The 26023-nt window shown below is 45.1% G+C and overlaps 1 protein-coding gene across 7 annotated transcripts in view; it reads right to left on the minus strand.

Annotated features, from left to right (window-relative positions):
- The window catches only part of LOC118319534 (amyloid beta precursor protein binding family B member 2), a 30696-nt gene extending 4799 nt beyond the window's left edge, over window positions 1-25897 (minus strand). The window contains exons 1-10 of one of the 7 annotated variants that reach the window (XM_047334408.1): window positions 25424-25897; window positions 21137-22449; window positions 20258-20463; window positions 19271-19420; window positions 18702-18787; window positions 18510-18570; window positions 16349-16495; window positions 16043-16170; window positions 4065-4070; window positions 1501-1615 (exon numbers count right to left, since the gene is read on the minus strand). In XM_047334408.1, the coding sequence (XP_047190364.1) occupies window positions 1501-1615; window positions 4065-4070; window positions 16043-16170; window positions 16349-16495; window positions 18510-18570; window positions 18702-18787; window positions 19271-19420; window positions 20258-20463; window positions 21137-22418 (2181 nt within the window). In that variant the 5' untranslated portion in view covers window positions 22419-22449; window positions 25424-25897. Of the gene's footprint in view, window positions 1-1500; window positions 1616-4064; window positions 4071-16042; window positions 16171-16348; window positions 16496-18509; window positions 18571-18701; window positions 18788-19270; window positions 19421-20257; window positions 20467-21136; window positions 22450-25208 lie in introns of all 7 variants that reach the window. The other 6 variants (XM_047334406.1, XM_047334407.1, XM_047334410.1 and 3 more) reach the window with 6 other exon arrangements.
- Between the last annotated feature and the right edge of the window lie 126 nt (window positions 25898-26023).

A 26023-nucleotide genomic window follows, 5' to 3' on the forward strand; every position in this document is an offset into this window, starting at 1 on the left:
TGTTGAACAGTCTGCATGGCCCCTGCACTGAGCCGCTGAGCCTCTTCTCCAGATACTTGATTAATTGTCGGTGTCATTAATCAGAGTCTGTGGTGAGTCTGCAACTCTGCTCACAGGGGAACATGCCAGAAGACGCACGCACGCACGCACTCACACACACATACACACACACACACACACAGTTGGAAGACCTCACAGTGTGCTGTACAGCTACAGGACTCAGGTCACCAAGTTTCTCCGCTGCAGTGAGGAGAAAACTATCACTATCTTTAAAATACGCAGTGTGAAGAGTCATGGTCTCACACGCACGCACGCACGCACGCACGCACGCACGCACGCACGCACGCACGCACGCACGCACGCACGCACGCACACACACACACACACACACACACACACACACACACACACACACACACACACACACACACACACACACACACACACACACACACACACACACAGAGAGATCAGCCACAACATTAAAACCCCTTCATGTTTTAATGTTCTCTAACGTTTCAGACCCCGACCCCCCAAAATAACAGTACCAGACACTTACGTACCCCATTATCCCTGGTGAAAGCTGAAGCACACAAAAGGATATTGATTTGAGCTTGTCTGCTAAAAACAAAACCTAAACGCACACTGCAATGATTCCTGTGGTGCTGTAAATTGTCCTGCTGCAACTGATGCTGTTAATCTGTCTGCTAATCTTTCATGATCACCTCAGGGGTCATGTGGGGAAAATTGAAAGCTGACAACTATTTGTTCTTTCATCCTAATGGTTTTATTTTACTCTAACTACTTCTTTTCAATCTTTTGTATGTACAGTAACAATGGCCATGTTTCCCAAACTAACACTTACCTATGCACCTCGACCAACTACAGTATATGTGACAGAAGAAGGGATTTTGTTATAGTTATATACAAATATTTTATTGAAATTTTTCAGTGCATCACAGGCAGTTGACCATTCTTATTAGAACTCTTTCATTTTGTCGGTTATTGGTTTATGGTTGGTTATCAAGCGTCAGGTGATGGATAGATCAGCACCTTTAAGGGTCTGATTCCCTGTTCCTGAGAGGGTCAACACACTGTCGCCACAATCTGTCCTCCCTCTCTCTCTATCACAAACGCACACATTGAAAACTCTTTTCAAGAAATGCTGCATGTGCTCCAACCTGAATCGTATCTCCTGTCAATCTTATCTCACTGTAAAGGCTCTCAGAACCTCTCTCTCTCCGGAGCCCTCTCCGGTAGAAGATAACAGTAATCCTGTCAGGGCACTGTCACAGTTTTGCTACTGGTATTAGTTTTATAAAACATGCATGTAGGAGTGTCACTTAAGTTACAGCCTTAAAAAAAAGTAGTGTAGCTCCAGATGACTGCATCAGCAGATAAATTTTTACTCTCTTCTCCCCAACAGTTGCACGGATTAGAGCTCGATCGCATGTTTCAGATGAGATGATTCGAGGAAGCGGCGGCGGTGAAGACACCCACCTTGGAGCAGATTTCGTGGAGACTTGTGGCGATGGCTGCGGCAGGAGTATCACATCTGAACACGTGGCACTTCAGCACCCGCGTGTTCTTGTCTCTCGCCACGTAGGCAAAGTCCCTGAAGCGTGGACAAGAAGACGGACAGGTATCATCACACATGAATTTCTAATGAAGCAGACCAAAACAAATATTTGACAACAACAGCAGATGTACGAAACATTTTGCTTTGTCGAAGAGGCAGTAAAGGATCTCAGTGGTCTCATAGCACAATGTGTCATTAAAGTGTTTTTACTTCTTCTTAACACATTACCTAGATGCCCAACTTTTATGATTATACATGGAAGAAAACTAAAAGGACAAACCACAGCAAATATAACAATTAACAAAGGGAGTGAAAAACGACTAAATTATAAAGAAGGAAAAAAACAAGAAAATGATTGTTTACTCGGTAGGAAGTTAATCTCAGTATTTTAGCATGTAGCATGAGGTAAGTGTGAGAGAGACAGGAGAAAATAACTAGGTTTTTTTTAGGGTTAAGAAAATAGGAGGCATGATAAATGACCTCATTGGATTTACAGGGCCATGACAGGATTTTATCTTGGATTTTGATTTTGATGATCAGCCATTTGTTACATCTCGTAAAACCTCTTTGTTCGCTATATTTTAAGCGGGAGAGTAAATTTTTATCCACTTAATTTCAGTGCACTGACTTCCTCCTCCTGGAAGAGCCACCTTAGGATATCGTAGGAATATTCTCATGCAACACCTCTTCCCTGAGGGAAACAAACTTACGGCCAACATATGGATATGATTGCCAATTTGCATTCCCTTCAGCAGTTTTCCTCGGGTTTGGTTGGCTCGAGTTTGGCAATATCGGCAGTGTCTGGAAATTTCCATCTGAAAACCCTCCCAGTGTTTCAGTCCTCAATTTAATCTCATCCTCTAAATCAGGAAATGATTATACCAGAGTGAGTTTTACATCCCTCCTCCATTCTGTGTGTTGTTGGGAGGTGACATAGAAAAAAAGTTTGCCTGTCCTCTCTTCTGAAACAAAACAACATTCCAATCCAAGCCTTGGACTTTGCATTTGCATTGTAATAAAGTAGGCAGCAAAAAGACAGCAAAACATGTTGCAAGACATTTCATGCATGGGTGAAAAAAACACAAATGACAAATCAGGAAACATTAACTCCCCTAGTTTTTAGTTGGAGCTCTGCTGTAATTAGCTCACGCATTTGTTATAAAAATGATGCGTCGTCATTTGTCATCTAAAGGCTGCAATAAACATTACAGGTGTTCCTGTCTTGGTACAAATAATTGACTAAAAAGCCCCTTTTACAGCAGGTTTCTCTCTATCAGTCATTGCTTCCCAAAAATGGTTGCCAATTTGGCAACAAAGACACACACACACACACACACACACACACACACACACACAAACACACACAAACACATACAGGGAGGTAGATGTGTGTCCCAGTGCCTGAGGAAACTACGTGCCACAAGTTTCACAATGGTGCCACATGGCAGAGAACAATGAGAAGGATGAGGGTGAGACTGAGAGAGGTAGCTCCACTGAGAGTGAAACTTTATGCAGGGAGTGTGTGGGAGATGAAACACAGCGACATGTGACACTCACACACACGCAGACGCGCGCACACACACACACACACACACACACACACACACACACACACACACACACACACACACACATATACACACACACACAAACAAGATGAAAGATAGAAGTTTCTTCCTCATTAACAGGTGAGACAAGCTGCAGAACCAAAGGTAGGAGGTTGTGTTTCCAGCCAGCACTGACATGATTGAGTAAACAGACAATGCAGAGTGAAAGATGGGGAGTGGAGCCATGCAGAGAAGACAGCTGGATGGCGATGTCCCCAGATGCAACACACACACACACACACACACACACACACACACACACACACACACACACAGTGCATACTCCACATTAAACATAGACCCAAACAAAAAATATGCCAAACACAGCAAGCATTTATCACAACAGGCTCTTTGTGTTTATGAGACCATTATCCATCCTGTCTCCTCTGCTTAATTGTGTGCTCACACACTTTGGGTCAATAACGCTCACCGCCTGTGGCCAGGAAGGAAGGCGCGATGCAATGTGTGTGAGTGTATGCGTCCAGTGCACTTCGTTCAGGGACATTTGAGCAGTGTGTCACCAAAGCGGCGCGAGTGGCCTTGCCTCACACACTACAAATGGGTCTTTTATGACTTGTGCTCCCTCTCTGGAGGATCAAAATGCTATAAAACAGCATGAAACTCTGAATAGGAAATAGCCTGTGGCCAGTCTGGCCTCAATGATGATTTAACACCAGCAATTTAGACCCTCAGTAGTTGCTCATGCAGTCTTGTAAAGAGCAACAGTGACTCTGGGCGAAGCAAAGCCACTGATTTGACGCCTAGAGTGACAGGTGCAATTACAATATATGACAGGGAGGGTGAAGCTCGGCACAACGATCGCTGAAAACAACGGAGGAAACATGATCACACTCGAGCACACCACGAAGAGCGGTTACCTTTCTCTGGGTCCCGGGAAGCAGGGAGGGAGAAGCAGGGAGGTAAGGAAATAGTGGGGAAAGAAGGAAGCAGAAAGAAAAGAACGGATGAAGTATAGAAAAAAGGTGGGTTGAGAAAATGAAGAGAGGAAAAATGTCATAAAAAGATGAAAATGGAAAAGAAAAACGAGAGCAGAGGAAAGAAAAAAAACAAGAGGAACATTAATACACAGGGCATACTGAGTCAGAAACATACACAATGCTCTTTCAAATCATACTTCATACAGACACGCGCTCATCTTGCTGTTACTAACTCTCCCTACTACCCATTTTCTCACAACCCTTTTCCACTTCCCCGTCTCTTTCATCCCCTCTCTTTGCTTTTGCTCTTTAATCTTCCTGTTGCTCCCCACCTTCCTCATGCTCAAACTCTTTTTCCCCCTGTAACACACACACACGCACGCACGCACACACCCAAGCCCACACACACACACACAGCAGAGTGATTCAGAATGATTCAGATCAACAGTGTATCTCATCACAGCCGCTCTCCTCCATATTGTCTGTGACACCGAGGAGGACTACAGAGGAGGCACAGGTTGAATAAAGATCAGACGGCTAATTCAAACATTGCCTGGCTTTGATTCTTTGATGAGCCACTTAGTAAGAAGCAGCGTCTCTCTGTTTGTGTGTGAATATGTTAGTGAATGTGTGCGTTTTGCATGCGGGTGTGTTTGTTTGTGTGTTTGTGTGTGTGTGTGTGTGTGTGTGTGTGTGTGGTAGCTGGCAGATTATTTCAAGCAGGGAATCTTCAGAGTCAGAGCATCAGACCTGCTGCTTCGATTTGCTCTCCAAACAGCCTGTGGTTGCACACACACACACACACACACACACACACACACACACACACAGGTACATGTGTCTGCCCATGCTGTGTCGAAAATCATCTCTTTCTCTGTTTGAATTTCATTCATGGCTTCTTTTTTTTTCTTTTTTTTGTTGCTCTGAGTTCATTTACTTTCTGTTCTACTTCCCTCTGCTCCATTTGAAATTCTAACTCGAATGCCTTTTCCACAGTCAGTCACTTTGGTGGAATTGAATTTCGGTCCCAAAAAGCTGTTCTCCTTTCACTTAAACCATATTACCACCCCATCGTTCTTTTCTTTATGACCAATTTGCATGTGGCATATAGACTAAAGCTGTTGCAAATGCTTTATTACTGACAATGAACACATCACAGGTGATACAAACCCAGAACAGACTCCCACATGAAAACCTACAGTATTGTCAACATCACACTGGCCTGATTTGACATTGAGTCTTGGCATCCTTTTCTCCCTGTTTCCTCACTTTTGATTAAGATTTTTTTGTGCCAGAATGTCATCTCTCAGGCTGCTCCGTGTGGAGTCAGAGAGTTGTCGGCTCACTTCTCGGCATTTACGATCAGTTATTCCTGACCTCAGACAATTGAGTGGATGACATAATGTAGAGAGAGACAGTCTGCGAATCAACAAACCTCAGAGGTGCAGGATGAGCTTTTGACTGGAGAGCAAAGAGAAAGGATGGATACATTGATACAATGTTGAGAGAGGTGAGCGATGAAGGCGGGAGGCCAGAAAGCCAAAATGAAAAGGTGGAAGTGTGTGAAGAGAGGAGTGGGAACGAGGTGTGAACCGATACTGGGGGCTGGGTGGCCGAGGAAGAGATGGAAAAGAAAAAAAGAGAGGCAGAAAGAGGCAGAAGATTAAAAGGTATGAAAGCAGCAAAGCAGGGAGATGAATTAAAGCAAGACACCCTCCACTCACGTGCTCTGTCTCTCTTCCCTTTCTTTCTCTCAGTGCTTCACATATTTCCACAACTGAATAAAGGATGACGGACTCACAACTACCAATCTCTCTTTGATCCCGACGATGGCTGTGAGGAAGGCTCGGCTCGAGAGGAATGTGTACAGCTCAGAGACTAAATGAGGTCACGGCTGCGGATGTATGGTGAGCTGGGTTTGAGAACGCCCCACGGAACCCTTATCATGCCACATTGTTTATTTATCCTTAAGCGAGGGATTGAGGTACATCGATGCAATAACTGCTTTTAAGTATTCCTTTTAGCCATGCAGGTTGTAAATGTAAGGGTCAATATTTGACTCACTGATGGTACTATATTATTTAAATTCAAGTTGTTTCAAAAAACTTCAACAGGCATCTTCAGGTACTAAAATGATGTAATAAATCAAAGGTGTCCTGCAAAAGCTGCAGTGAAGGGCTCGTATAGAGGCAGAGGAAGCAACAGAAATGGAACTGGGCCTCAGCTCTGCAGTACTTTCTTCTGCTCTGTAGCTTCTGTCACTCAGGCGAGACTCTGCGAACCATCTGTCACACGAACGTGCACACACACACACACACACACACACACACATCGTGACGGCCGCTACGCCAATGCACTGACATATGCTAATTGTACAGTTGAACGCTGTTCAGAAATGTGTGAGGAGGACGTTGCTCCTGACTCTCCTGTCAGCAGTATTTACATATACTTATTGATCATAACTGAGCTGGTGACTCCGTGATAGCTGACAGAGTTGTGACTCGCGGATGATGTGGATCTGATCCAGTTTCAGATGCAGCAGTGACACGTGAGAGCAATGCCAGAGTGGAAACAACAGCTGGATGGTGATTTAGAGGAAAAGCCCTTTCATCACACTGTAAAGAGAATAACGAAACAACTGGCAGGTACATTTATCAGCTGATTCCCTCCAATTATTCAGTTGTTGTTTTTTTGCAGCTGTTGTGTGAGACTCTTTGTTTTATAAGATTACATGATGCTTAATTGATGCAGCACGAAATGGAAAGCGCCGGCAGGGTGGTGTGTAACCCAATCAGGCAACTTTTCCTAATGCTGTCATACTGACGTCATTTATAACACATGACCACAGATGATAGGTTAGTGTCCGTAATCTTATTGCAATCTTTAATCACCACGATATACATAGTGATGTCATGATGACATCATTCCAACCATCCCATCTTAAATTATTTCATGATTTGTATAATCTTTCGGCCGTGTCTACAGTCCAATAGGAGGCAGAGTTACCTCGAAAAAAAAGGCCTGTTTGAAACCGTGCAAGACGTAATTTTCTGACTTGAGTGTGACCTCTTCATGAGGTCACTTATCGTTTCATATCATATGATGATCATTTTCGGATCAATCTGCTTAAGATCATCTTGGCTTGGCCCGTCTCGGAGATATCGTGGAACAGTGGGGGTTATTTTTGGACCTGGTTTTGTTGACCTTGATTTTTGACTGATCAGCTCAAATGATAATAATCTGGAGATACGGTCCCAACGTAATAATCCCACTAAATTTGGTCAAAATCTCTTCATGTGTTCCTTTTGTACAAAAAACACACACACACACACACACACACACACACACACACAAGGGAAAACTATTCCCTGCCTGCGCTGCTATGCCGGCGTGCAGGGTATTTATTCTCTGTAAGCAAAACACTGCAATTGCTTGAAATTGCACAATAATGTCAGTATGAGGTTAATTTGTTAGAGCTAAAATTATATTCATGACAATTGTAAAACGAGTACTGATGCTAATAGGAAAAGTTAAATCCACCCATAAAGAACAACAGTGAAGTGAACACTTCTGCTGTTGTGGCAATTTCTGTTGATCGACTTTAATAATCTGCATGTAATCTGATGAAAAATCCTCCATTTCCATTAGTCCAAACAATAAACTTTGCAATTCACTGTTGTAAAGACACAGATTTTTATTGGACCCCTGCTGATAGTTGTGTTAGCAGAAAACAGCGATTGTTGCTCCTGAGTGAAGTTAATTGTAGTTTATTGTAATGGAAAGTAGAATTTGGTGATAAAAAGGTAATAAAACTCACAGTTGAAACCAGCAGGAAGAGATGCAACTACACACTTAGACCTGCTGACAGAAATGGGCTTCGTTTTACAGCTCTATCGACGCTCTGTGAGCGACCTAGTATTTACTGTTGTGTCTATAAAAGTTGCATGCTTAAATATTGATTATTTTAATTAGAGCATTGCCAACACTGATATATTGGTATTGAAAAATCGGATATATCGGCTATATATATTTTTGACAAAGGCATTTTGAAAGATCTCTTACATTTGATATTATAAAAAATTACAATTACATTCAAAAAATAAACATGTCAGTGATCACTTATTATTACAACTTTGAATTTACAGTAAACAGCTGAACATTACCATTCTGTTTCCTCATATAGTAAATTTATGACTCCTACTGCAGTCTTTCCAATTGTGTGAAAGGAATTCTCCCTTACCAAAATTGTGGGTCTTAGGATTCTAGATAATAAAATGACCCTCTGGTGCAAATTCATGATTTGTGATTTTGAGCTTTAATTGAACTGTCTTGACTTGGCTCTCTGGTGGATAAACTACAGTGTTTAATCTTGAGACTGTGTCTACATTACCACAAACGTCAGGTACCTTAAAACGTCGCCCTGCTGACGTGCCCGTGGGGAACTCATTGTGTACTAATTGTTTGACATTTTGGGAAATAAACATAATCGCATTCCTGCTGACAGCTAAGGGCTATTTATTCTTCTGAGGCCTTCTGACGTACTGTAGTCCTGGATCAAACTGTAACAACAAGTAAGGGTTTCAACGATATGGGAACCGTAAGATCTGTGATTAGTTTTTTCTCCTACAAGTTTCTGATGCTGATGGAGACAACATTAAGAAAGACTATCAGTTGTCTTTGCCTCTTTAGTAACAAACAATCACACTACAAACCTGCTCGCCGTGATCACTATGAGCGAACGAACATGGACACGGTAGCTGTACAAAGGCAGACTCCTCTTCAAATATTGTTGCAAGACACATGGCCGTGACTCGATCTAGATCTACACATCTTTGTGAGTAGGTCATCGTGTGTCCGAGAAGCCAGATTTTGGGGCTGAGTTTAAAAGCAACGCCCGCCAAACCTCTTCCATCCACAGTGCTGCACAGCCCTGAGTACTTACAGGCTGTGTGACAACAGAACAGGGTAAACCCCTCTGCGACCTGGTGAATTAGTCATGGCCCACAGCCATTAGGCCTAATGCAGAATGTCTGTGGGTAATTACCTCTCTACCCCGTAAACCTGTTTACAGCACCAAGATGAGCAGCAAAACGAGCACCCGGGGCCAGAGGAGTGCTGCATCGCTGGTACCACATGACACACACTCCCTGTCTCTCGACACACACACACACGCTCGCAGGCGGACTGACAGAAACACGCACACACAATCACCGATTATTGCCGGAGGCAGCAAAGAACTGGGACAAATCGAGTCGAAGAAAATAAAAATAAAATGTTGGCTACATTGTGTTAGGCAGCATAGGCAGCGCAGGGCGCTGGCTGTGTGATTTGAGCAGACAGTCGATGTTGTTTTCAGCACCAGCTCTGCCTCAGTTTGATTCATGCTCATTACTTCTCCATCATTCCTAAGAAAACAGATTTACAACCCTGATGCTGAGAATGGTGTTTTACAAAAATCCTTTAAAAAACCCCTGATCTATCGTCATGCAGTGTTGGTACCGAGATCCAAGCATTCAGTGTGGCTGAGAGGCAAATGAGAGCGGGAGGGGCAACAGACCAGGGAGACACATCCAGTACCCATGTGTCAACACTCGTTATTTCATTACATATTGAACAGCAGAGATAGGTGGGTTGGCGAGAAGGAAAGACAGACAGTGTGTGTGTGGGGAACGAGGGACAGGGGGAAAAAAGAGGGATTCTGGGTGGGCGAGAGTGGGGGAAAGATGACGTCCTGCTGTTCTCTCTGCTCTTGATCATTTATACATCACACTGCTCTGCAGAGAGAGAGAGAGCGAGAGAGAGGGAGTGTGTGTGTGTGTGTGTGTGTGTGTGTGTGTGTGTGTGTGTGTGTGTGTGTGTGTGTGTGCATTTGTGTGTTTTTGGTCATGGAGCGCAAATATTCTCTACTGAATCAAAGCTTCAGTGAGATGTCACCTCAGTCAGAAGCCGCCATTCATGTAACTTACTAATGTGTGTGTGTGTGTGTGTGTGTGTGCGCAAGAGAGAGAGTGAAAAAGAGAGAGTGTGGGTGTGTGCAGGGATTTGGTGTGTAGAGTTATTTCAAGCCCAACGCACAGTGCAGTTTGGATCATAGGGTATGCATGTAACCTCATTAGCTGCATGTGCCATAAATCATTGTTTCATGCAGTACAGTAAAGTACAGTCTCTCATTCTACTTACAGAGTATCAGCTGTTGTGACTCTTTATATTGTCTGGGCGCTCACTAGTTAAAGTCTGTACCTGCAGCTACTGTATTTGCAATCAATTTGCGAGTAAAAGTATTCTGATGCTTCACGAGCTGCAGATATATTTCTAATCCTAATCATTGAAAAATAATTGGTGTGTACTTTTAAATGAATGCACCCTTTTAATGTCAGTGTAAATCATTTGAATAAAGTATGATATTGATCCTGAATAATAACTGAGGGGAGATTCATTTGGCACCTGGTACATTAATTCTGCTTGACACGCCAACAGCTGCCTCAGACAAAAAACGATCAGAAACCTACATGAGGTGCCTGCTAACATGTTGCGTATTCAAATGTATTCAACATAAACCGTCTGTGGCCAATTCTGCTGTCTGCAGAGGCTGAATAGATAAGACGAGCTACAGGCAGACACCGACTGTGCCTGTGTCCCGCTGTGCTCAGCCCGGTGTGATCAGCGAACATCAGCGTCACCACACATCGCTGAGACCAGCGAGGGTTTTTATCGGGTGGAGATTTATTGGCTGGTCGGCGGAAAGGTAGGCGATCTATAGGAGGAACGGGAGGAGTAATCTGTCAGGAAGGCAGGGATTACGGCAGGTGTGCTTAACAATGCTAATGTAAGAGAGAGAGAGTGAGAAAGTATGAGAGGAGAAAGAGGTTTCTTTATACCTCTGTGTGTAATTCTGTGTGTGTCTGACATATGACTCTGGGCCGGAGAGTGAGTGAAGACACAGCTCCGGCTATAATGACCCAGTAGAGAATGAGGGGTTTCTGGGCGGCTGGGTGGACCTATCCTGACCTGTCAAGACGTGTGTGTATGTGTGTGTGTGTGTGTAGAAGTGGGAGTGATGGATTGTGGGTAGATGAAGGGAGCTGACGCAGAGGAGCGATGACTCGCGAGGAAAGAGAGCGGTTGGTATGACGCTCAAATCGGAGCAGGAAGGAGAGGCCATCAATCACCCTGGCATCTATTGAGTGGATCTAGGTGTTCAGGCCTGGTCCCCGAGGGCCATCAGGGGGGCCGTGCATGTTAATTAAGGCTACAGGGGCCTTGACATCAGCAAATGAGCTTTGGTTCGAGTGGGACATCATGACTGGAAGCGGTAGAAGAGCGACTGCCACAGCCCGAACATGCAAATACAAAACTCAACTTCATTGACATAAATGGAGGTGATCGCTGGAGTGTGTTCAACATTAAAATATTAATGATGCTGGAGGCTTGCGTGTTCTCTCCTCTCCTCCCCACTTCTCTCCTCGCCTCTCCTCTCTCCTCACCCTTCTTCTCTACATGCCACAGCTGTCCACAGAAGGTCAGCAGTGGGGAGAAGTAAGTGAGAGCTGGAGGGAATAAGCAAGCACTGCTGCCCACTAATGAATATGGATGAAGTGTGGAGTTGGTCCATGTTCGCAAGAGTGTCTTTGTGCGTGGATGCATGCTGCACATCTGACGAGCTGTAAGTGAAAAAAAAGTAACAAAAGTTGTGACACACACACACACACACACACACACACACAGACACACACAGACACACACACACACACACACACACACACACACACACACACACACCCCCCCAGACACCAGCGCTACACAAAGACACTTATGTTAAAGACATACATCAAGATGGCATACAACAGCGCTGTTTCAATTCTAATGAGTTTCACATGCCAAGGGCATGAAAACCAGCAGGATCTGCCCCCCCGATATCGTAAATAATTTCACTTTTTGTTGTTCGCTTAGTGATTCCCTGCTCATCCTCCTTTCTTCTCATTCTCCTCCTTCTCTGCTTGTTACGGTAGGAGAGAGAGAGAGTGAGAAACTCCATGCACGCACGCACACACACACACACACACACACACACACACATACACACACATACACACACACGCACGCACACACACACGCACACACGCACACATGCGCGGACCAAAAGCAGTATCAAACAGCTCCAAACAGCCGTGACACACACACACTCCCTGCAGCACATCCAGACTCTATAATCCTGTCTCTCTCAAGCCCCGGTTTGCTTCCTTCATCTCTCTTTCATCCTTTCTTTCTTTCTTTCTATCACTCTTTCTTAACTGGCTCCCTGAGTGTCCTGCTCATGTCTCAGTGACAAAACTGCATCCTCTTGTCCTGGTGGCTGGCCAGAGAGAGAGAGAGAGCGAGAGAGAGAGAGGGAGAGGGAGGGTGGGAGGGAGGGAGAAGGATAGATAGAGAAAGTACACAGCTTGAAGTCAAACACACAGCGGGAGGCTGAGTAGTAAAAGAGAGAAAATGAAAAAGGGAAAGCTGACGAATGAAAGTAGGGCTGGGAGCTTTGTGTTGTGTCAACTACACAAACAGAGCAATTAGAAGTGAACATAGGGGAGACACTGGAGCGTTGGGATACAGGGAGAGAGATGGATGGATGGATGCAGGAGTGAATGAACAAGAGGCAGGTGTACTCACACAGGCAGACATCCTCGCCCTGTTACCAACGCCTACTTCCCTGCCTCGTTAGCTCCTCCGCCACGGTGACATTGCTACAGCCCCTTCTCCGTGGTACTCAGGGTGGGTAAATCTCTTCCCGTCTGTCTCCTTTCTTTTTCTTCTTATTCTTTTTTTTTATCCTCAAGGGTTTCTCTTCCTCCTTCTCCTCTGCCTCTTTCCTGCCCCTCCCCCCTTGCTTCTCCCGTCCCCTCTCTTCCTCCTCTGCTACACCTTTTCTCTCCCTCCCTTGCTCTTTGGTTGGCTTTCTTTGCTCCGCTTGCCCGGTCCAGGGAGTCTCCTGTAAGGTCCTGCTCAGCGTAGGCAGAGAAGCATGTCTCTCTCCTCCTCTCTCACTTGCTCTCCATTGGTCTGTTTACACCCACTCTCTCTCTTTAAGAAAAAAAGACACACTCTTTTTTTCGCCGTTTGTCTTCACTGTCTTCTCCTCTTCCTCAGTTGCTGCTATCTTTGTCTCTCCCTCTCATGTCTCACTGAAGAAAAAAATAAAAAGGGGAAGGCTTTACACCCCGCTCAAGTGCAACAGTGGGACCAACAAAGAGCGGCAGTAAGAAGAAGAGCCAAAGCTGTGCAGCCAATGGAACAAGAGGGAGGCAGAAAGAGCACTGGAGACAAAGAGTAGAAATTGCGCGAGAGCACTGCAGACAGAAAGGGGAGATGGGGAAGTGGGGGAAAGCTCACGCACACCCCACTCATTCACCCTCACACAAGTACAACAGAGTGCTCCAGATTTAGACCGATGACTTCATCAATTCAAGCCCACGTGCAGACACACACACTCACACACACACACACACACACACACACACACACACACACACACACACACACACACACACACACACACACACACACACACACACACACACACACACACACACACACACACACACACACACACACACTCACTCACAGGAAAACCTGTCGCGCAACCATGGGCGTTCACGTAGACAGACTTGCTGAGTGCTCCAGATATAGCTTCATGACTTCATCGGGGAGCAACGCCCCCCCAGCCCCCCTAGGCCCCCAGCCCCACCTGCTTTAAAGACGGGGGCTCATTCATATTGAATCAAGCCGAAGGAGAGAGAGAACATTCAGGACAAGGGGAGAGGGAATATTCCACAGATAGATGGAGAGAGAAAGAGGCGGTAGACGGAAAGAGAGAGGGATGGAGAGACCAAATTGAGGTTTCTTAGCAGTGTCCTCCATGCATGCATTCATGTATGCATTAGCCTAGTATTTCATATCCTGCTCCTTATACCTTCCTCGTCTTCTGTTTGCTTATCACCAACTACCAGCGTCAAACAATTTGCTAAACAATTTCTTTTAAAAGAAAAAGAACACAAAATCAAAAGACACATGTCTCAATACCACCGAAAGAGGGATTTCCCCAAACTGCTGCCACAAAGCTGGAAGCATATAATTGTCAAAAATACCTCTGAACTGAATGTAGCCACTTCAATACTATACGATTTCCCTGAATCAAACCACGAAACAGCTCCACAACAGAAGTACACACACAAGTATATACACACACACACACCACTGTACTCAGATGCATTTTATCAGTTCCTCTAGAGACACAGCCTTTGATTATAGTGCACTCTAGTGGCAGGACTGTGAAATTATAACCTCTGGCAAAAGAAACCCTCATCTCAGATACACACTCGCACACACACACACACACACACACACACCCACACAGACACAGACACAGACACACACACACACACACACACACACACACACAATCCTGACGGACGTGGGCTACGATAAAACGATTTGCTGCAAACATGGAAAGTGCATTGTGATCCCAGAGCATCAAATATCATCTGGATCACAGAGTAATATCACAGCACATAAAGAGTCATGAGCCTGCAACCCGACAGTGGAAGGAGGAGGGTAGACTGAAGATTTTAAAGTGCTGGTGGGGGGAGAGGACAACGTAAAAAAGAGAGAGGGAGAGAGAGAGACGTAAAAAGGATAAGGGGATGAGTTATCCTGGGCCGACACACACACACACACACACACACACACACACACACACACACACACACACACACACACACACACACACACACACACACACACACACACACACACACACACACAGTGTTGATGGAAGGAAAAAGGGAAGGAGATGGAAGGGAGAATAAGAGGAAGTGAGGGATGCTGTGTGTGAGAGAGACTATATCAGCTCTCAGAAGACAAAGAGAAGGACAAAAGAGATAGAAAAGGACTGAGATAGAGCGAGAGGAATGAGAAAAAAAGAAAAAAAAGGTAACAAGACTGGGCAGGCACGAGCCAGTGAAACGTGATCAAGCCTTTTACACAGACGCTATTTAAAACTCCACTTTCAACCCAGTCCCTTACCAGCTGATTGCACATGTCAGGACCGGACAGCAGCTCAGACTGCAAACCTCCACCACTCCTCTCGCTTGTCCAGTCACTGTGTGACACATCTCCAATATGACTCTCCCAAAGTCTGCTAGCTCTTAGCAATTCAACGTCAGGTACTGAGGAACAGATTTTCTGAAGACTTTTATTCTGGTGCAGCGGTTTTTCTTTGTATGTTAAGCTTATATAAGTATATGCACACATGCAAATGTGCGTGCATATTAAATCTGTGCATGCATGCATTTTACATCAGCACTAACGCTTCCAGTTGTGCTTTGTGCTGAAGTGTTTGAAGTGGTTGCTCCACGGGTTAATGAAATCCCTTAAGGGTCCATGTCAATGCAGGCTTAGCTTGTCCCCTCCATTAGCAGCTGTGCTAGCCTCAGAACACTGTCAGCTCACATAGCGAAAAGGTTGAGACCATGGGACTTCTCCAAATGACTGAAAGCCCCATAGGACCTCAGTGTGGAACGGAAACACAGAGCAATGAGCATAATTATGCCCTTTTGAATGCAGTTTGTGCAAATATGCATGAAATAATAATGAGGCTGTTTCCCATCTCTGATGATAAGTTAAAAGTCCTGATTCAGCTTCTAACAGGGAGAATGTTTGTGCACTCTACAGTGTGTTACTGTATATATCTTGTGTCTGCATATCTACAGTGTGCGTATGTTTGTAATATGTTTACACGCTACTTCTTTTTTTGCATCTCATTCAAATCCAAGGCTGGTGGGAACAAAGAGACAAGCATAACCACAAAGCACCTTCAACAAAAAAGATGGTTGCATTAAAGAAGAAAAACATTTGTGATCTCCACCTACCTGTCGTGGTCTCGGCCCACCCCCCAGACACGGATGCTGCTGATTGGCTGAGAGTGAAGCAGGCTGTGATCATCGGGGTCCACCAGGGTCAACGTGCGGTCTTGAAGCACCAGCAGCATCCCTTTGCCCTGTAAGCCCACAAATATACACTAAAGCTGTTCACAACCTGGGGGGTCAGGCCAAATTACTGTTTGCTTGCACGTCTTGTACATTAAAGACAAACAACGCAAACTGTGACAAGCTCGGGCTGCACTCGTTTGTGTACTGTATATTGTATGAACCATCTGTCTCTGTTAACACACTGACCTCTCCCCAGACCCCAGCTGAGTCTCGTATGTCCCTCCTGCAGTAGGACAGCTGTCGGATGCAGTGGTGGACAGCCAAACTGCTTCTCCCCTCACACAGGTCGTGCTCTGCCATCTCCACCCAGCCAAGAGATCGCACTGGAAACGACTGGGAGGAAGACACAAATCTGTTTTGTCCCAAAGGATTGACAAACTTGCTTTTATTCATACTTTCCCTCTATCCTGTACAGGATTTGTGCTGTTTTGTCATTTTGCTGTTCATGAAAACACTGACTTTGTCAAAATAAGTGCTGAAATTTCAGAACAGGGCAAAATGGGAAACAGGGAAATATTCATAGCAGATAATTAGTTTGTAAATAAGCCAAATAATATCAAAAGGCTTTCAAATCAATGATTATCCTAAATAACGAAAAATAAGCCATTTCATTTGAAGGTAAAAAATAATCACACCCACGTCACCCAAAATGCTGAAATATCCCTTGTAGTTGCACAGATGAACTGTGTGTGCACACTTACAACAAATAAAACAGGTCAAAGTTGCTACTGATGCTTTTAGACCTGTCTGACTTCTTCAGCAATATCACTACAGCCCCACATCTCATCAATAAAGCGAGTGAGCACTGTAACAATGTCCCAAAAACAACTGCTGAATGCACATAAACAAGATTCGAGCTCCCTTTAAACCACATTACATAATTCATTATCATCTCAACACACAACAACTCACACAAAATTCCGCTTAAAGTTTAATTTTGCTCATTGTATTGTGAATGACAGCGCTGAGACCACCACAAGCCCCCCATCAGAGAAATAACTGAGAGAAGTTAGATTGGGAAAGACAACACATGAAATATGAAAGACTGTGTGTGTGTGTGTGTGTGTGTGTGTTTCTGTATGTAAACTGCCTCAGGCCAGCAGCTATTGCCATATTCTCCACTCTTTCTCTCTTCCTCTCTCTACCTAAAAAAGGAGCTCTCAACTCTTCGGCCGAGGAAAACTCCTCAGGATAAGTTCCTGAAGCTCGGCAACAGTGTCAGACAAACACAGACTCACACACAATCACACCTCACCTTGTCCCTCTGCCTTCCACTGACCATGTTATTCTCATTCTGTTTCTTCCTCATTAAACTTTCACACATCCTGGGACCATATCTGAATTCTCACACTTGTCTCTTGTGTTTCTGGGTTTCCTCTGAGATGTCGAAACAGCTCAAGCTTGAATTTAATATTCATGAGCAAAACTCAAAGTCTAATTTTCTGTCCCGTGTGATTTAGGTTTGTTTTGCTTTTCTTCGATTAAGTTAAAAATCAGACCATGCAGGAACTTTTAGTTTGGGCATGTACTAGATTTTTTCAGACCTCTTAATGCTGAATTCATGAATGTGAGCATGCAATGCTTCACCTTTCAAAGTTGCTATAATCAAAGATGGCCTTTACTAAAGGTTGGAATTTGCTTTTCATTTTCAATGGTCCAAAATGTCATTCCCGTTCAATTCCCAAATTCCACAGAGAAAGTATATATTTATCAGATGTATTTCTTTGAAATATTACCAAAGTGACATCTTCTCCTCAGCTCAGACATCTCTCTACTTTAACTTCCACTGTTGACACCGGTTGAGCATTTCTATATACTATCCTTCCACATGGGGGCAGCAAAAACTAGTTTGGCAGTAAACACGTTCACCACTCCGCAGTTCACACAGTTACCACTGAGCGGCACTGCAACAAACCAAGAGAGAGCGAGAGGGGTGAGGGCGTGTGTATGGGGGGTAGACAACAGGATGCTCATGAGCAGGTTCATTTTATCATAGCAGACAAAGTCTGCTGGCTTCCCTTCACTAACAAATACATCCTGCACCATACATTATATGTCATGTATAATGCCAAAAGGTGTAATTTATAGGATGTATATCATATTACTGATTCTACTAATTGTATCTGAAAACACACACACACACACACACACACACAAACACACAATATGATTAAGGCGCCTCTCTGCGTCTGCATTGTAAATAAGTGAGAAAACTGTGATATAGTACAATCAACATTAATTAACATTAATGAATTTGTTGGATGATTAGTCACAAATTTATTTCAGGCACAAATGTGATGTGTGTTTCTGTTATGTGTTGTTGTTGTTGCTGTTGTTTTAATCTTACCATTGCCTCTGGATTCGGGAAAGTATTGTCTAGGTCCACAGTCTCTAATTGGGCTGGAGGGCTGCATGGAAACATCAGATATAAAAAATATTAAAATCATAATTCACAAACTAGTACATTAAAAGCATCATGCCTCAGGCCTCGCTAGCAAAACTAAAAATGATACTCTGCTGTAGAGTTTGAGTGTATTACTTGAGTTTAAGTGAGGCATAGCGGAGGGTGGCCCCCTCAAATGCCTTCAGACTGGGATCTGGATAGACTGGGTAGTCCTTCAGCTCCTGGAGCAAAAAATACCAGATATTAGTGGTACATCCTGATGTTGATTTTTACCAATGTATTTGATCTCATTTGCTTTGTTATAACCAATACTCATATGAGAGATATTCATCTATGTTGAATATGAAGTTCTGGCCTGGACAGAGATGATTGTGTACTCATTTCAGATTAATAAGTGCAGCAGTGAAAGCAAAGATAAATCAATAACACCATCAAGCTTTTAGGGAGAAATGCAGACTAAAACAAATCTATGCAAAGTGAACTCAGATGAACCAAACCCCTATACAGTGGGCTGACGGTAATGAGTGATTGAGACAAAAGATAAACTACAGGAGGAAAACAGCTACAATGATGGTAAAGACATAACAATAATGGATAAGATAAACATTTCAAGTCAGACTAAGACATAATCAAATATGAGCTTTTACAGGGAGATTCTATTTCAACAAGTGAACACCCAAATAAAATGTGCCTCTGTGTCTTACGTTGGCTGTGCAGGTGGCAGTGTTGAGACTTGGTCCAGAAGAGGTGACATCATTTGAGGGTGTGGAGGAGGAGGAGGAGGGGCAGGAGCCGGAAGGGGAGGGGGAGGGGACAGGCTCCACCGAGCTGTCAGATATCAGACTGCTGGGGCGCTGTGGGAGAGAGAGATACATTTAGAGAGAGAGAGAGAGAAGGGATGGTGGGTACTCCATTGATCAACAACAGACTGTATATATGCCAGTTTAATAATCAACCTTTGAGATTATGGCAGTTCCTCTCTGACCACAGCTACACGGAAAAAGGAAAAACCTGTGGTCAAATATGTATTTTTATGGACCAATTTTTCAAATAACAGTTATTAAAAAATATTTTTTTAATAAACAAAACAGTCTTAAAGCAACAGTGTGTAGGATTTAAGGGGGGTTTGGTTGATTATAATATTCATAATTATGTTTTTAATGGTGAATAATCATCTACAACTAAGAACCATTGTGTTTTTGTTACCTTAGAGAATAAGCCTGTCATATCTACATGAAGCTGATGTTGATGTTTACAAACTGCACTCGTGTTGTTGGGTGGTGGCATTTTTTGTTTTCGATTTACAGATCCAGGGCTGCGCTGAAAACCCAGATTTTTGTTTGCCGCGCACACAAAAGCGACAGCTAACAGACTGTGGGGAAATATTTGCAGATTTTTCCAAACGTGTATTGCTTTATAATTGCGTACTGCCCCTTTAATGTGGTTAAATTAAGATATCAACTTTAAAATGTCTTTCACTGACACTGTGTTAAGCAATTTCTGTATATACATTTGTGGTCAGTTTGTTTGCTGACCACGTACTTGTGAATATGTAGTACTATCATCATTAAAGTTGGATATTGCATATGACATTAAACAAGCTTCAGCTTAAACAAAAAAAAAACACCCACACTGGCTGAACCTGGGTGTATGTAGTCCACAACGTGTGCTAGATCTGTGGGTCTTCTCACCTCGTTGGGCGGCTTGAGGGAGTGGTGCGCTTCCTGTTGTGGGTCACGCTCAGTGTCGGGCTCATTGTTGGGAGAGGTGTGTTGGTTGCCGGAGGCAACAGGTCGGTGGTACTGCGTGGTGCCGGTGGGGACGTGCCAGAAATAAATCTCTGATGAGTCCGAGATCTCCCGCCAGCCTGGGGGCAGGTCCCCTTCGCTCCATACATCTGCTGATGGATGACATCGGTACACAAACGCATATTGCACATGAGTGTGACACACAAACACATACATATGTATGGCCGCGCACAGGTGGGTTCTGATGAAACACATCTGACCGTGACATATGCACATACATACACGGAGGTGGGCAGGGTGATTTTCAGAGATGGTCAGCCTGTCCCTACTCAGTTTCTGTTGTCATAGCAACTCCGGGGCTCATCCCCTGTAGTAAGAGCCAATGGGCAACAGACTCTCCCCCTTCCTCTCTCTGCTGGTTTTCTCTTTCTCTGTCTGACATCGAATATTTTGTCTCCATACCCATATATTCTCTCACTTCGGCTTGGTCATACATCCTTGGCAATCTTCGCTTATTAAATCCAGCTCTGCTTTTTTCTCTTTCCTTTCCCCCTTCCTCTTTAACACCCTTCTCTCTGCAGTATCCTATCCGTCTGTCCATCCTAATCACTAATCACAGGGGCCTCAAATGTTCCAGCAGTATTACTGGGGTGACTTGCTCGCTTAAGAAGAGGCTTTTGGTAAATTTCCAGATCAGACAGTGTGTAGGAGGTGGAAAGAGGGAGAGAGAGAAAGAGGAAATGAAAGGAGTGTGTGTAAAAAAAAAGAGACATGATTAAAGGCGGATGATAAGATGAAAGTACAAACACACTCGTGTCGAACCTGTCTCTTTTGGAGTCTGAGGGGACGGCGTCTCCTGGGACAGAGTGGTCCAGCTGGAGTCTTCATCCTCTGATGGAGTGTCAGGGGTCAGGTCCATTCTCAAACCCACTCTGGGGAGCCCGGTCTCTGGCTCAGGTTCTGGCAGTGGAGGCGTCGCTCGGCTCCTGGTAGGGGTGCTCCTCTCCGCCGCTCGGACTTGTTTAGGGGAGGAAGGTGGGTACTGTTGCAGGAACTGGTTCTCATTGTTAGGGTGCAGCTCCACCTTGATCACGCGGGGCTGGGCGCTGCGAGGGGGCTTTGCAGGGCTGCGTGCACTCGCCTGAACCGGGCCACAGAGCTCCTCTCTGACCTGCGCTGGAGCCTGGCTATGGAGGTGGGGGTGGTTTGCTGAGGCCCACTCTGGGCTGCTGGTGGAAGAGGAGGAGGTGGAGGAAAGCGGGGCTTCCACCACCACTGGTAGCAGGGGCTGTCTTGGGGTAGGTGTGGGGGGATCTTCCTCCTCCTCCTCGTCCTCCTCCTCCTCCACCACCACTGGCTCGACCTCTTCCCTCTCTTCCTGGCAGGTCTGCTTGCCGCTGGGCTTCTCCCCCTTCTGGCTCTCCCTCTGCTTGACGGGGCTTGCCTGCTCCTTCTCTGGGGAAGACTGCTGCTTCTTCTCCTCCTTGTCCTCTTTGATCCCCCAGTTGAAGTCGAGATCCCAGCCCTTCCCCTTCCCATGGTACTCCAAGAAGCTCTTGGTCCGTCTGCGGAACAGAGGCTGCTGTGAGTTGTCTTTCTCAAATTCCTGCCAGTCAGAAGTTGGGTTGTTGATGAGATCATTGTGTATTTTGCCCTCTGTATTGGCCCTGCTGAGTTCCAGCTGCTGGCTCTCAGCTCGTCTCTGCAGGTTGGCTCCGTTCTTGGCCAGTTTGGGGTTGGTTGCATTAAAGAGCGAGGAGGAGGAGGATGAGGAGTAGAGGGCTGAACTGGAGGAGGACTTGGTCGGGAGGCCTCTCCCTCGGGTCCCAGGTTGGTTTTTAGAGGACAGCGTCAAATTGTCACTTATCCCCACGGCGCTGCGCACACTGGTCATTGTGTACCTCTGACGGCTCTTTGGCAACGTGGCCGAACTTCCCGTTTCCAAGGACTCCTTGATGACATCACGCCCAAGCAGCTGGTTGTATGATGAACGGAGGCTGAGGGAGGTGGGTGGGGTGGAGGAGGGGCCGTTGCGATTGGCCAAGCCCACGTTCGAAGGTGAGGAGCCCGAGCGGGAGAGCGGAGGGGTTTGCACCGACATCATGGCTGACAGGAAACACACTGCTGTGATAGAGCTGAGGAGAGAAGAGACGCAGCATCAGAAATCATGTCACAGTGTTTAGCCTCATTTTTAAATTACAGTCACGGCACAAATGATTGTACAGCCTTGAACACATTGTTCAGAATAGCTTCAGAAATAAATGTAAATGAACCAATTGTGTATAACGGGAACATTTTAATGAAGGTGAACAAATGGAATGAAAATGGAACAGAAGAAAAAAAGAACTTTCATAATGGTTAAATAATAGGAATGACACAATTACTGGCACCCTTTTGATGAATTTAAATTAGTTCCTAAAATAATCAAACAAAAAACCCCAATGAATGATGGTTCTGCATAAAAAAGGGTTGATTGTTTTCTCTTTTTTTGGCAAGGGTATCTTGTTTAAGATATCAAATTATCAAATAAAGCTACTATCGAAAAACAAAACAATTACAAAGGCTGTACAGCAATCAGCCAAGAACTTGAAATCCATTATTCACCAGTTTGTTATGTTATCGAGAAGTTTAACAATCATAGAAATTTTAACATTTCCTCCATGACGTTGCGTTAAGATGAAACTAAGAGAAGGTTGGTGACCAAAGTAGAACTCTCTCTTCTCTCAGTCCAGTTTGATAAAAAACGGAAAGACCAATGGACTATTATTTTTTTGCCCCTCACATAAACATGTAACATTAATCAACATTTATCAAAAAGATGAATTTAGATGAATTTTAATTAGAATTTGTGACCTGAGCTGCCAGGAATATCCATTTGTCATGTTCCTAAACCTTTTCGCTGAGTCAGTCCCAGTTCAATCAAACTCTTCCTCCTTTAGGTTGCAGGCGTCTTTTCAGCCCACTTATCACTGTAGCTGGCTAATGGTTGGCCATTGTGTTAGTATACACTGGGTTGGTGTATTGTATATCATACGATATAATATAATTAAATTATGTTATTTGTTATGTTGTTTTGGGCAGTATAACTGCTATTTGCATTTTTCTGATTTTACAACTAAACATAAAGCCGATGAAACATCACACCACGTCTCTTTTATCTCTAGGTGGATCACTTTTATGATGCTAAAAGAAAACAGACGAATAGAAACTGAAACCAGTGGCAGAGGATCATTATGATCTGAAGACATGGGGGCCTGTGGAAAGCTGGCAAACCAAAAAATGCAGGTAGAAAAAAATGTCCAGCATATATAAACAGAATTTCACCCAATCTCTCTCTCACACACACTCTCTCTCTCTCTCTCTCTCTCTCTCACACACACACACACACACACACACACCAAAGACAATGCTGCAGTCATCATCAGCACCTTTTCTCAGAAACACGGAAAACACCAACGCAGCAGATTTTGAGGCACGACAAGATCTTGGGAAAAAGACAGAGGCAGGATTTTGGCGAGGGCAGAATCCCTGGGCAGTGCACTTTGCTCATGCGGGGCCCCCGTTCGCCCTGCTCTCCCTGGGTGGCTGTCGTGTTGTTCCTCTGTCACTGAGCCAGACAACCACAACAACCTGTTTGTGCTGAATGTGCCCTCGCGCTCCAGGCCTGCGACTCAGACTCAAACACAGCGTCAACAGGTGCAAACTACCTGCGCTGAACCGTCCTGTCTCAGACGGCGATGCCGATCACCACTGTCCTGACAATACCTCTACCAACTTCAATTCTTACATTTCCATTTCATTGGCCTATACCTTTCTCTGCAGCCTGATACAATTTTTTTCCTCAGGCGTCTGATCATTTTCAGCTAAAAGCCTGAAAAGCTGACAATTTGGCTATTCACCCACAATTTGTTGTGGCTGTCAGCCACTGAATCTGAAAATCACAGCAAATGTGCTGCATGACTCAGAGGATGAATTACACCTCCTGGCACAGCCCTAGACACTGACAAGGAGTGATAAGCAAACAGCATTTCATCTCTGCATTGTCTCCTTCTTCTATTTACCATAAATATGTCGGAGTTGCGTATCAAACTGGATCTCCTATAGGCAGGCACAGCGGCCTCCCCTCCGACAATGCGGCCAGGTCTCCATTAGATAAAACAAAGTGGTGCGAAGAGAGGATGTGAGGGGGAGGAGAGAGGATGGTCAACCAAGGGAGAAAGAGAGGAGAGTGACACAGCGGTTTGCAGGACAGTCACCACACAGAGGCAGTTTCACAGTTGTCCTCAATTCTTCTGTTGTGCTCTGGCACAGCAGAGGTCATTCATGAGATTCCAGCAGCCTGGTCACAGGACAGCGTGTATAATAATAAAACAATTATGTCTCTGTAAAATCTCTCTTGCCCCATTGCTGTTCGTCCCCTTGTCATGAATTTGAAAACCACAATGCGAGAGAGAAAACTACAGATTTACTTTGCATGACCCTAAAGGACGAGACTTGTCAACAGACAGAACTGTTCGCTCTCCATTTTTGAAGCAAGGTGTCAAGACAAGATCAGTCAAGGTTCACAGACAGAGTGTGCTTTCACCTGAAGGTCACCTAAAAAAAGAAAGAACGGTCACATTCTTGTGACTCATAGGAACAGCAGGCTTTCACAACCAGATTCATCATCAGAATCATTTAGCGGATATCGACAGAGACCATGGCCTGTCGACAGAGACCCACCTCCGTCAGCGCACAGCAGCTCTGACCCACACCCACCGCTTTGAGAAACCAAACGCAACAGATGAGAGCTCCAGCAGGGGCGAACATCAACTTGAAGAAGTCGATGATGTCATGGGTGGAGTAGCCCCCTCGTGTCCTGCTGCCTCCTTATTCAACTCTGTCACTCGTGTACCTGAGACTGCGTTAGATCATCTTCACATCTCCCGCGACGCCCGGTTGGATTTCCAATCTAGGTGGAGTTGCCAATATCGCAATAGATACAGCTGTCGACGAACGAAGCGATACATGTTCAGCATCCAGGCTCCCTCTCTCTCTCCAGCTCCATCACCACCGCCGCACTGGGAGGGGAGCGCATCCCATCGAGGGCATCTATTTACATCCACTCACCGCTTCGGTCAGCCTCCGGGCTTCTGCGCCTCCACGACGACAGCACAACCGCCCCACGGACTCGCGCGCACACGCACCAGTGAGCAGGGGCCACGTCGACCGCCGCTTTTCAAGAGCCAGTCCGCCCGTATCGCTGCAGCCGGCCGCCCGCATCCGATCACACCACAAACGTCCCAGCCCGGCTCGGTGCTCGCTGGCGGCCAAGCTGCGCTTTCTCTCTGCGCCAGAGGATCCCGGAGCGGCGCGGCGCTGTGGAGCCGCTCGGGCACAACGAGCCAATCAGAGCCGCGGACGCAGCACGCTGGGCGCACGAAGAGGACGCCGCCATAATAAATCTGCCGGTGTTATCTCGCAACTCAGGTAATGAAATCACACATCATCGGAGTCTTACGTCATCGGGGGGTCTGCAGAAACATGAATGGTTTCCAGTGCAACACGAGCCGGAAACAGAGAATGGTTTTCTAAACACTGCTCCCAGTGAATCTGATTCTGTTATCAATCTGTTATTGTCTCCATAGAAACAAGTCCAGACTATACTTTTGTAAGTAAGCTTCTAGACAACTATTAAACATGACACTACTCTCCTACTGCTCATCAGTG

This window comes from Scophthalmus maximus, chromosome 9 (genome assembly GCF_022379125.1).
Source record: "Scophthalmus maximus strain ysfricsl-2021 chromosome 9, ASM2237912v1, whole genome shotgun sequence".
NCBI lineage: Eukaryota > Metazoa > Chordata > Actinopteri > Pleuronectiformes > Scophthalmidae > Scophthalmus > Scophthalmus maximus.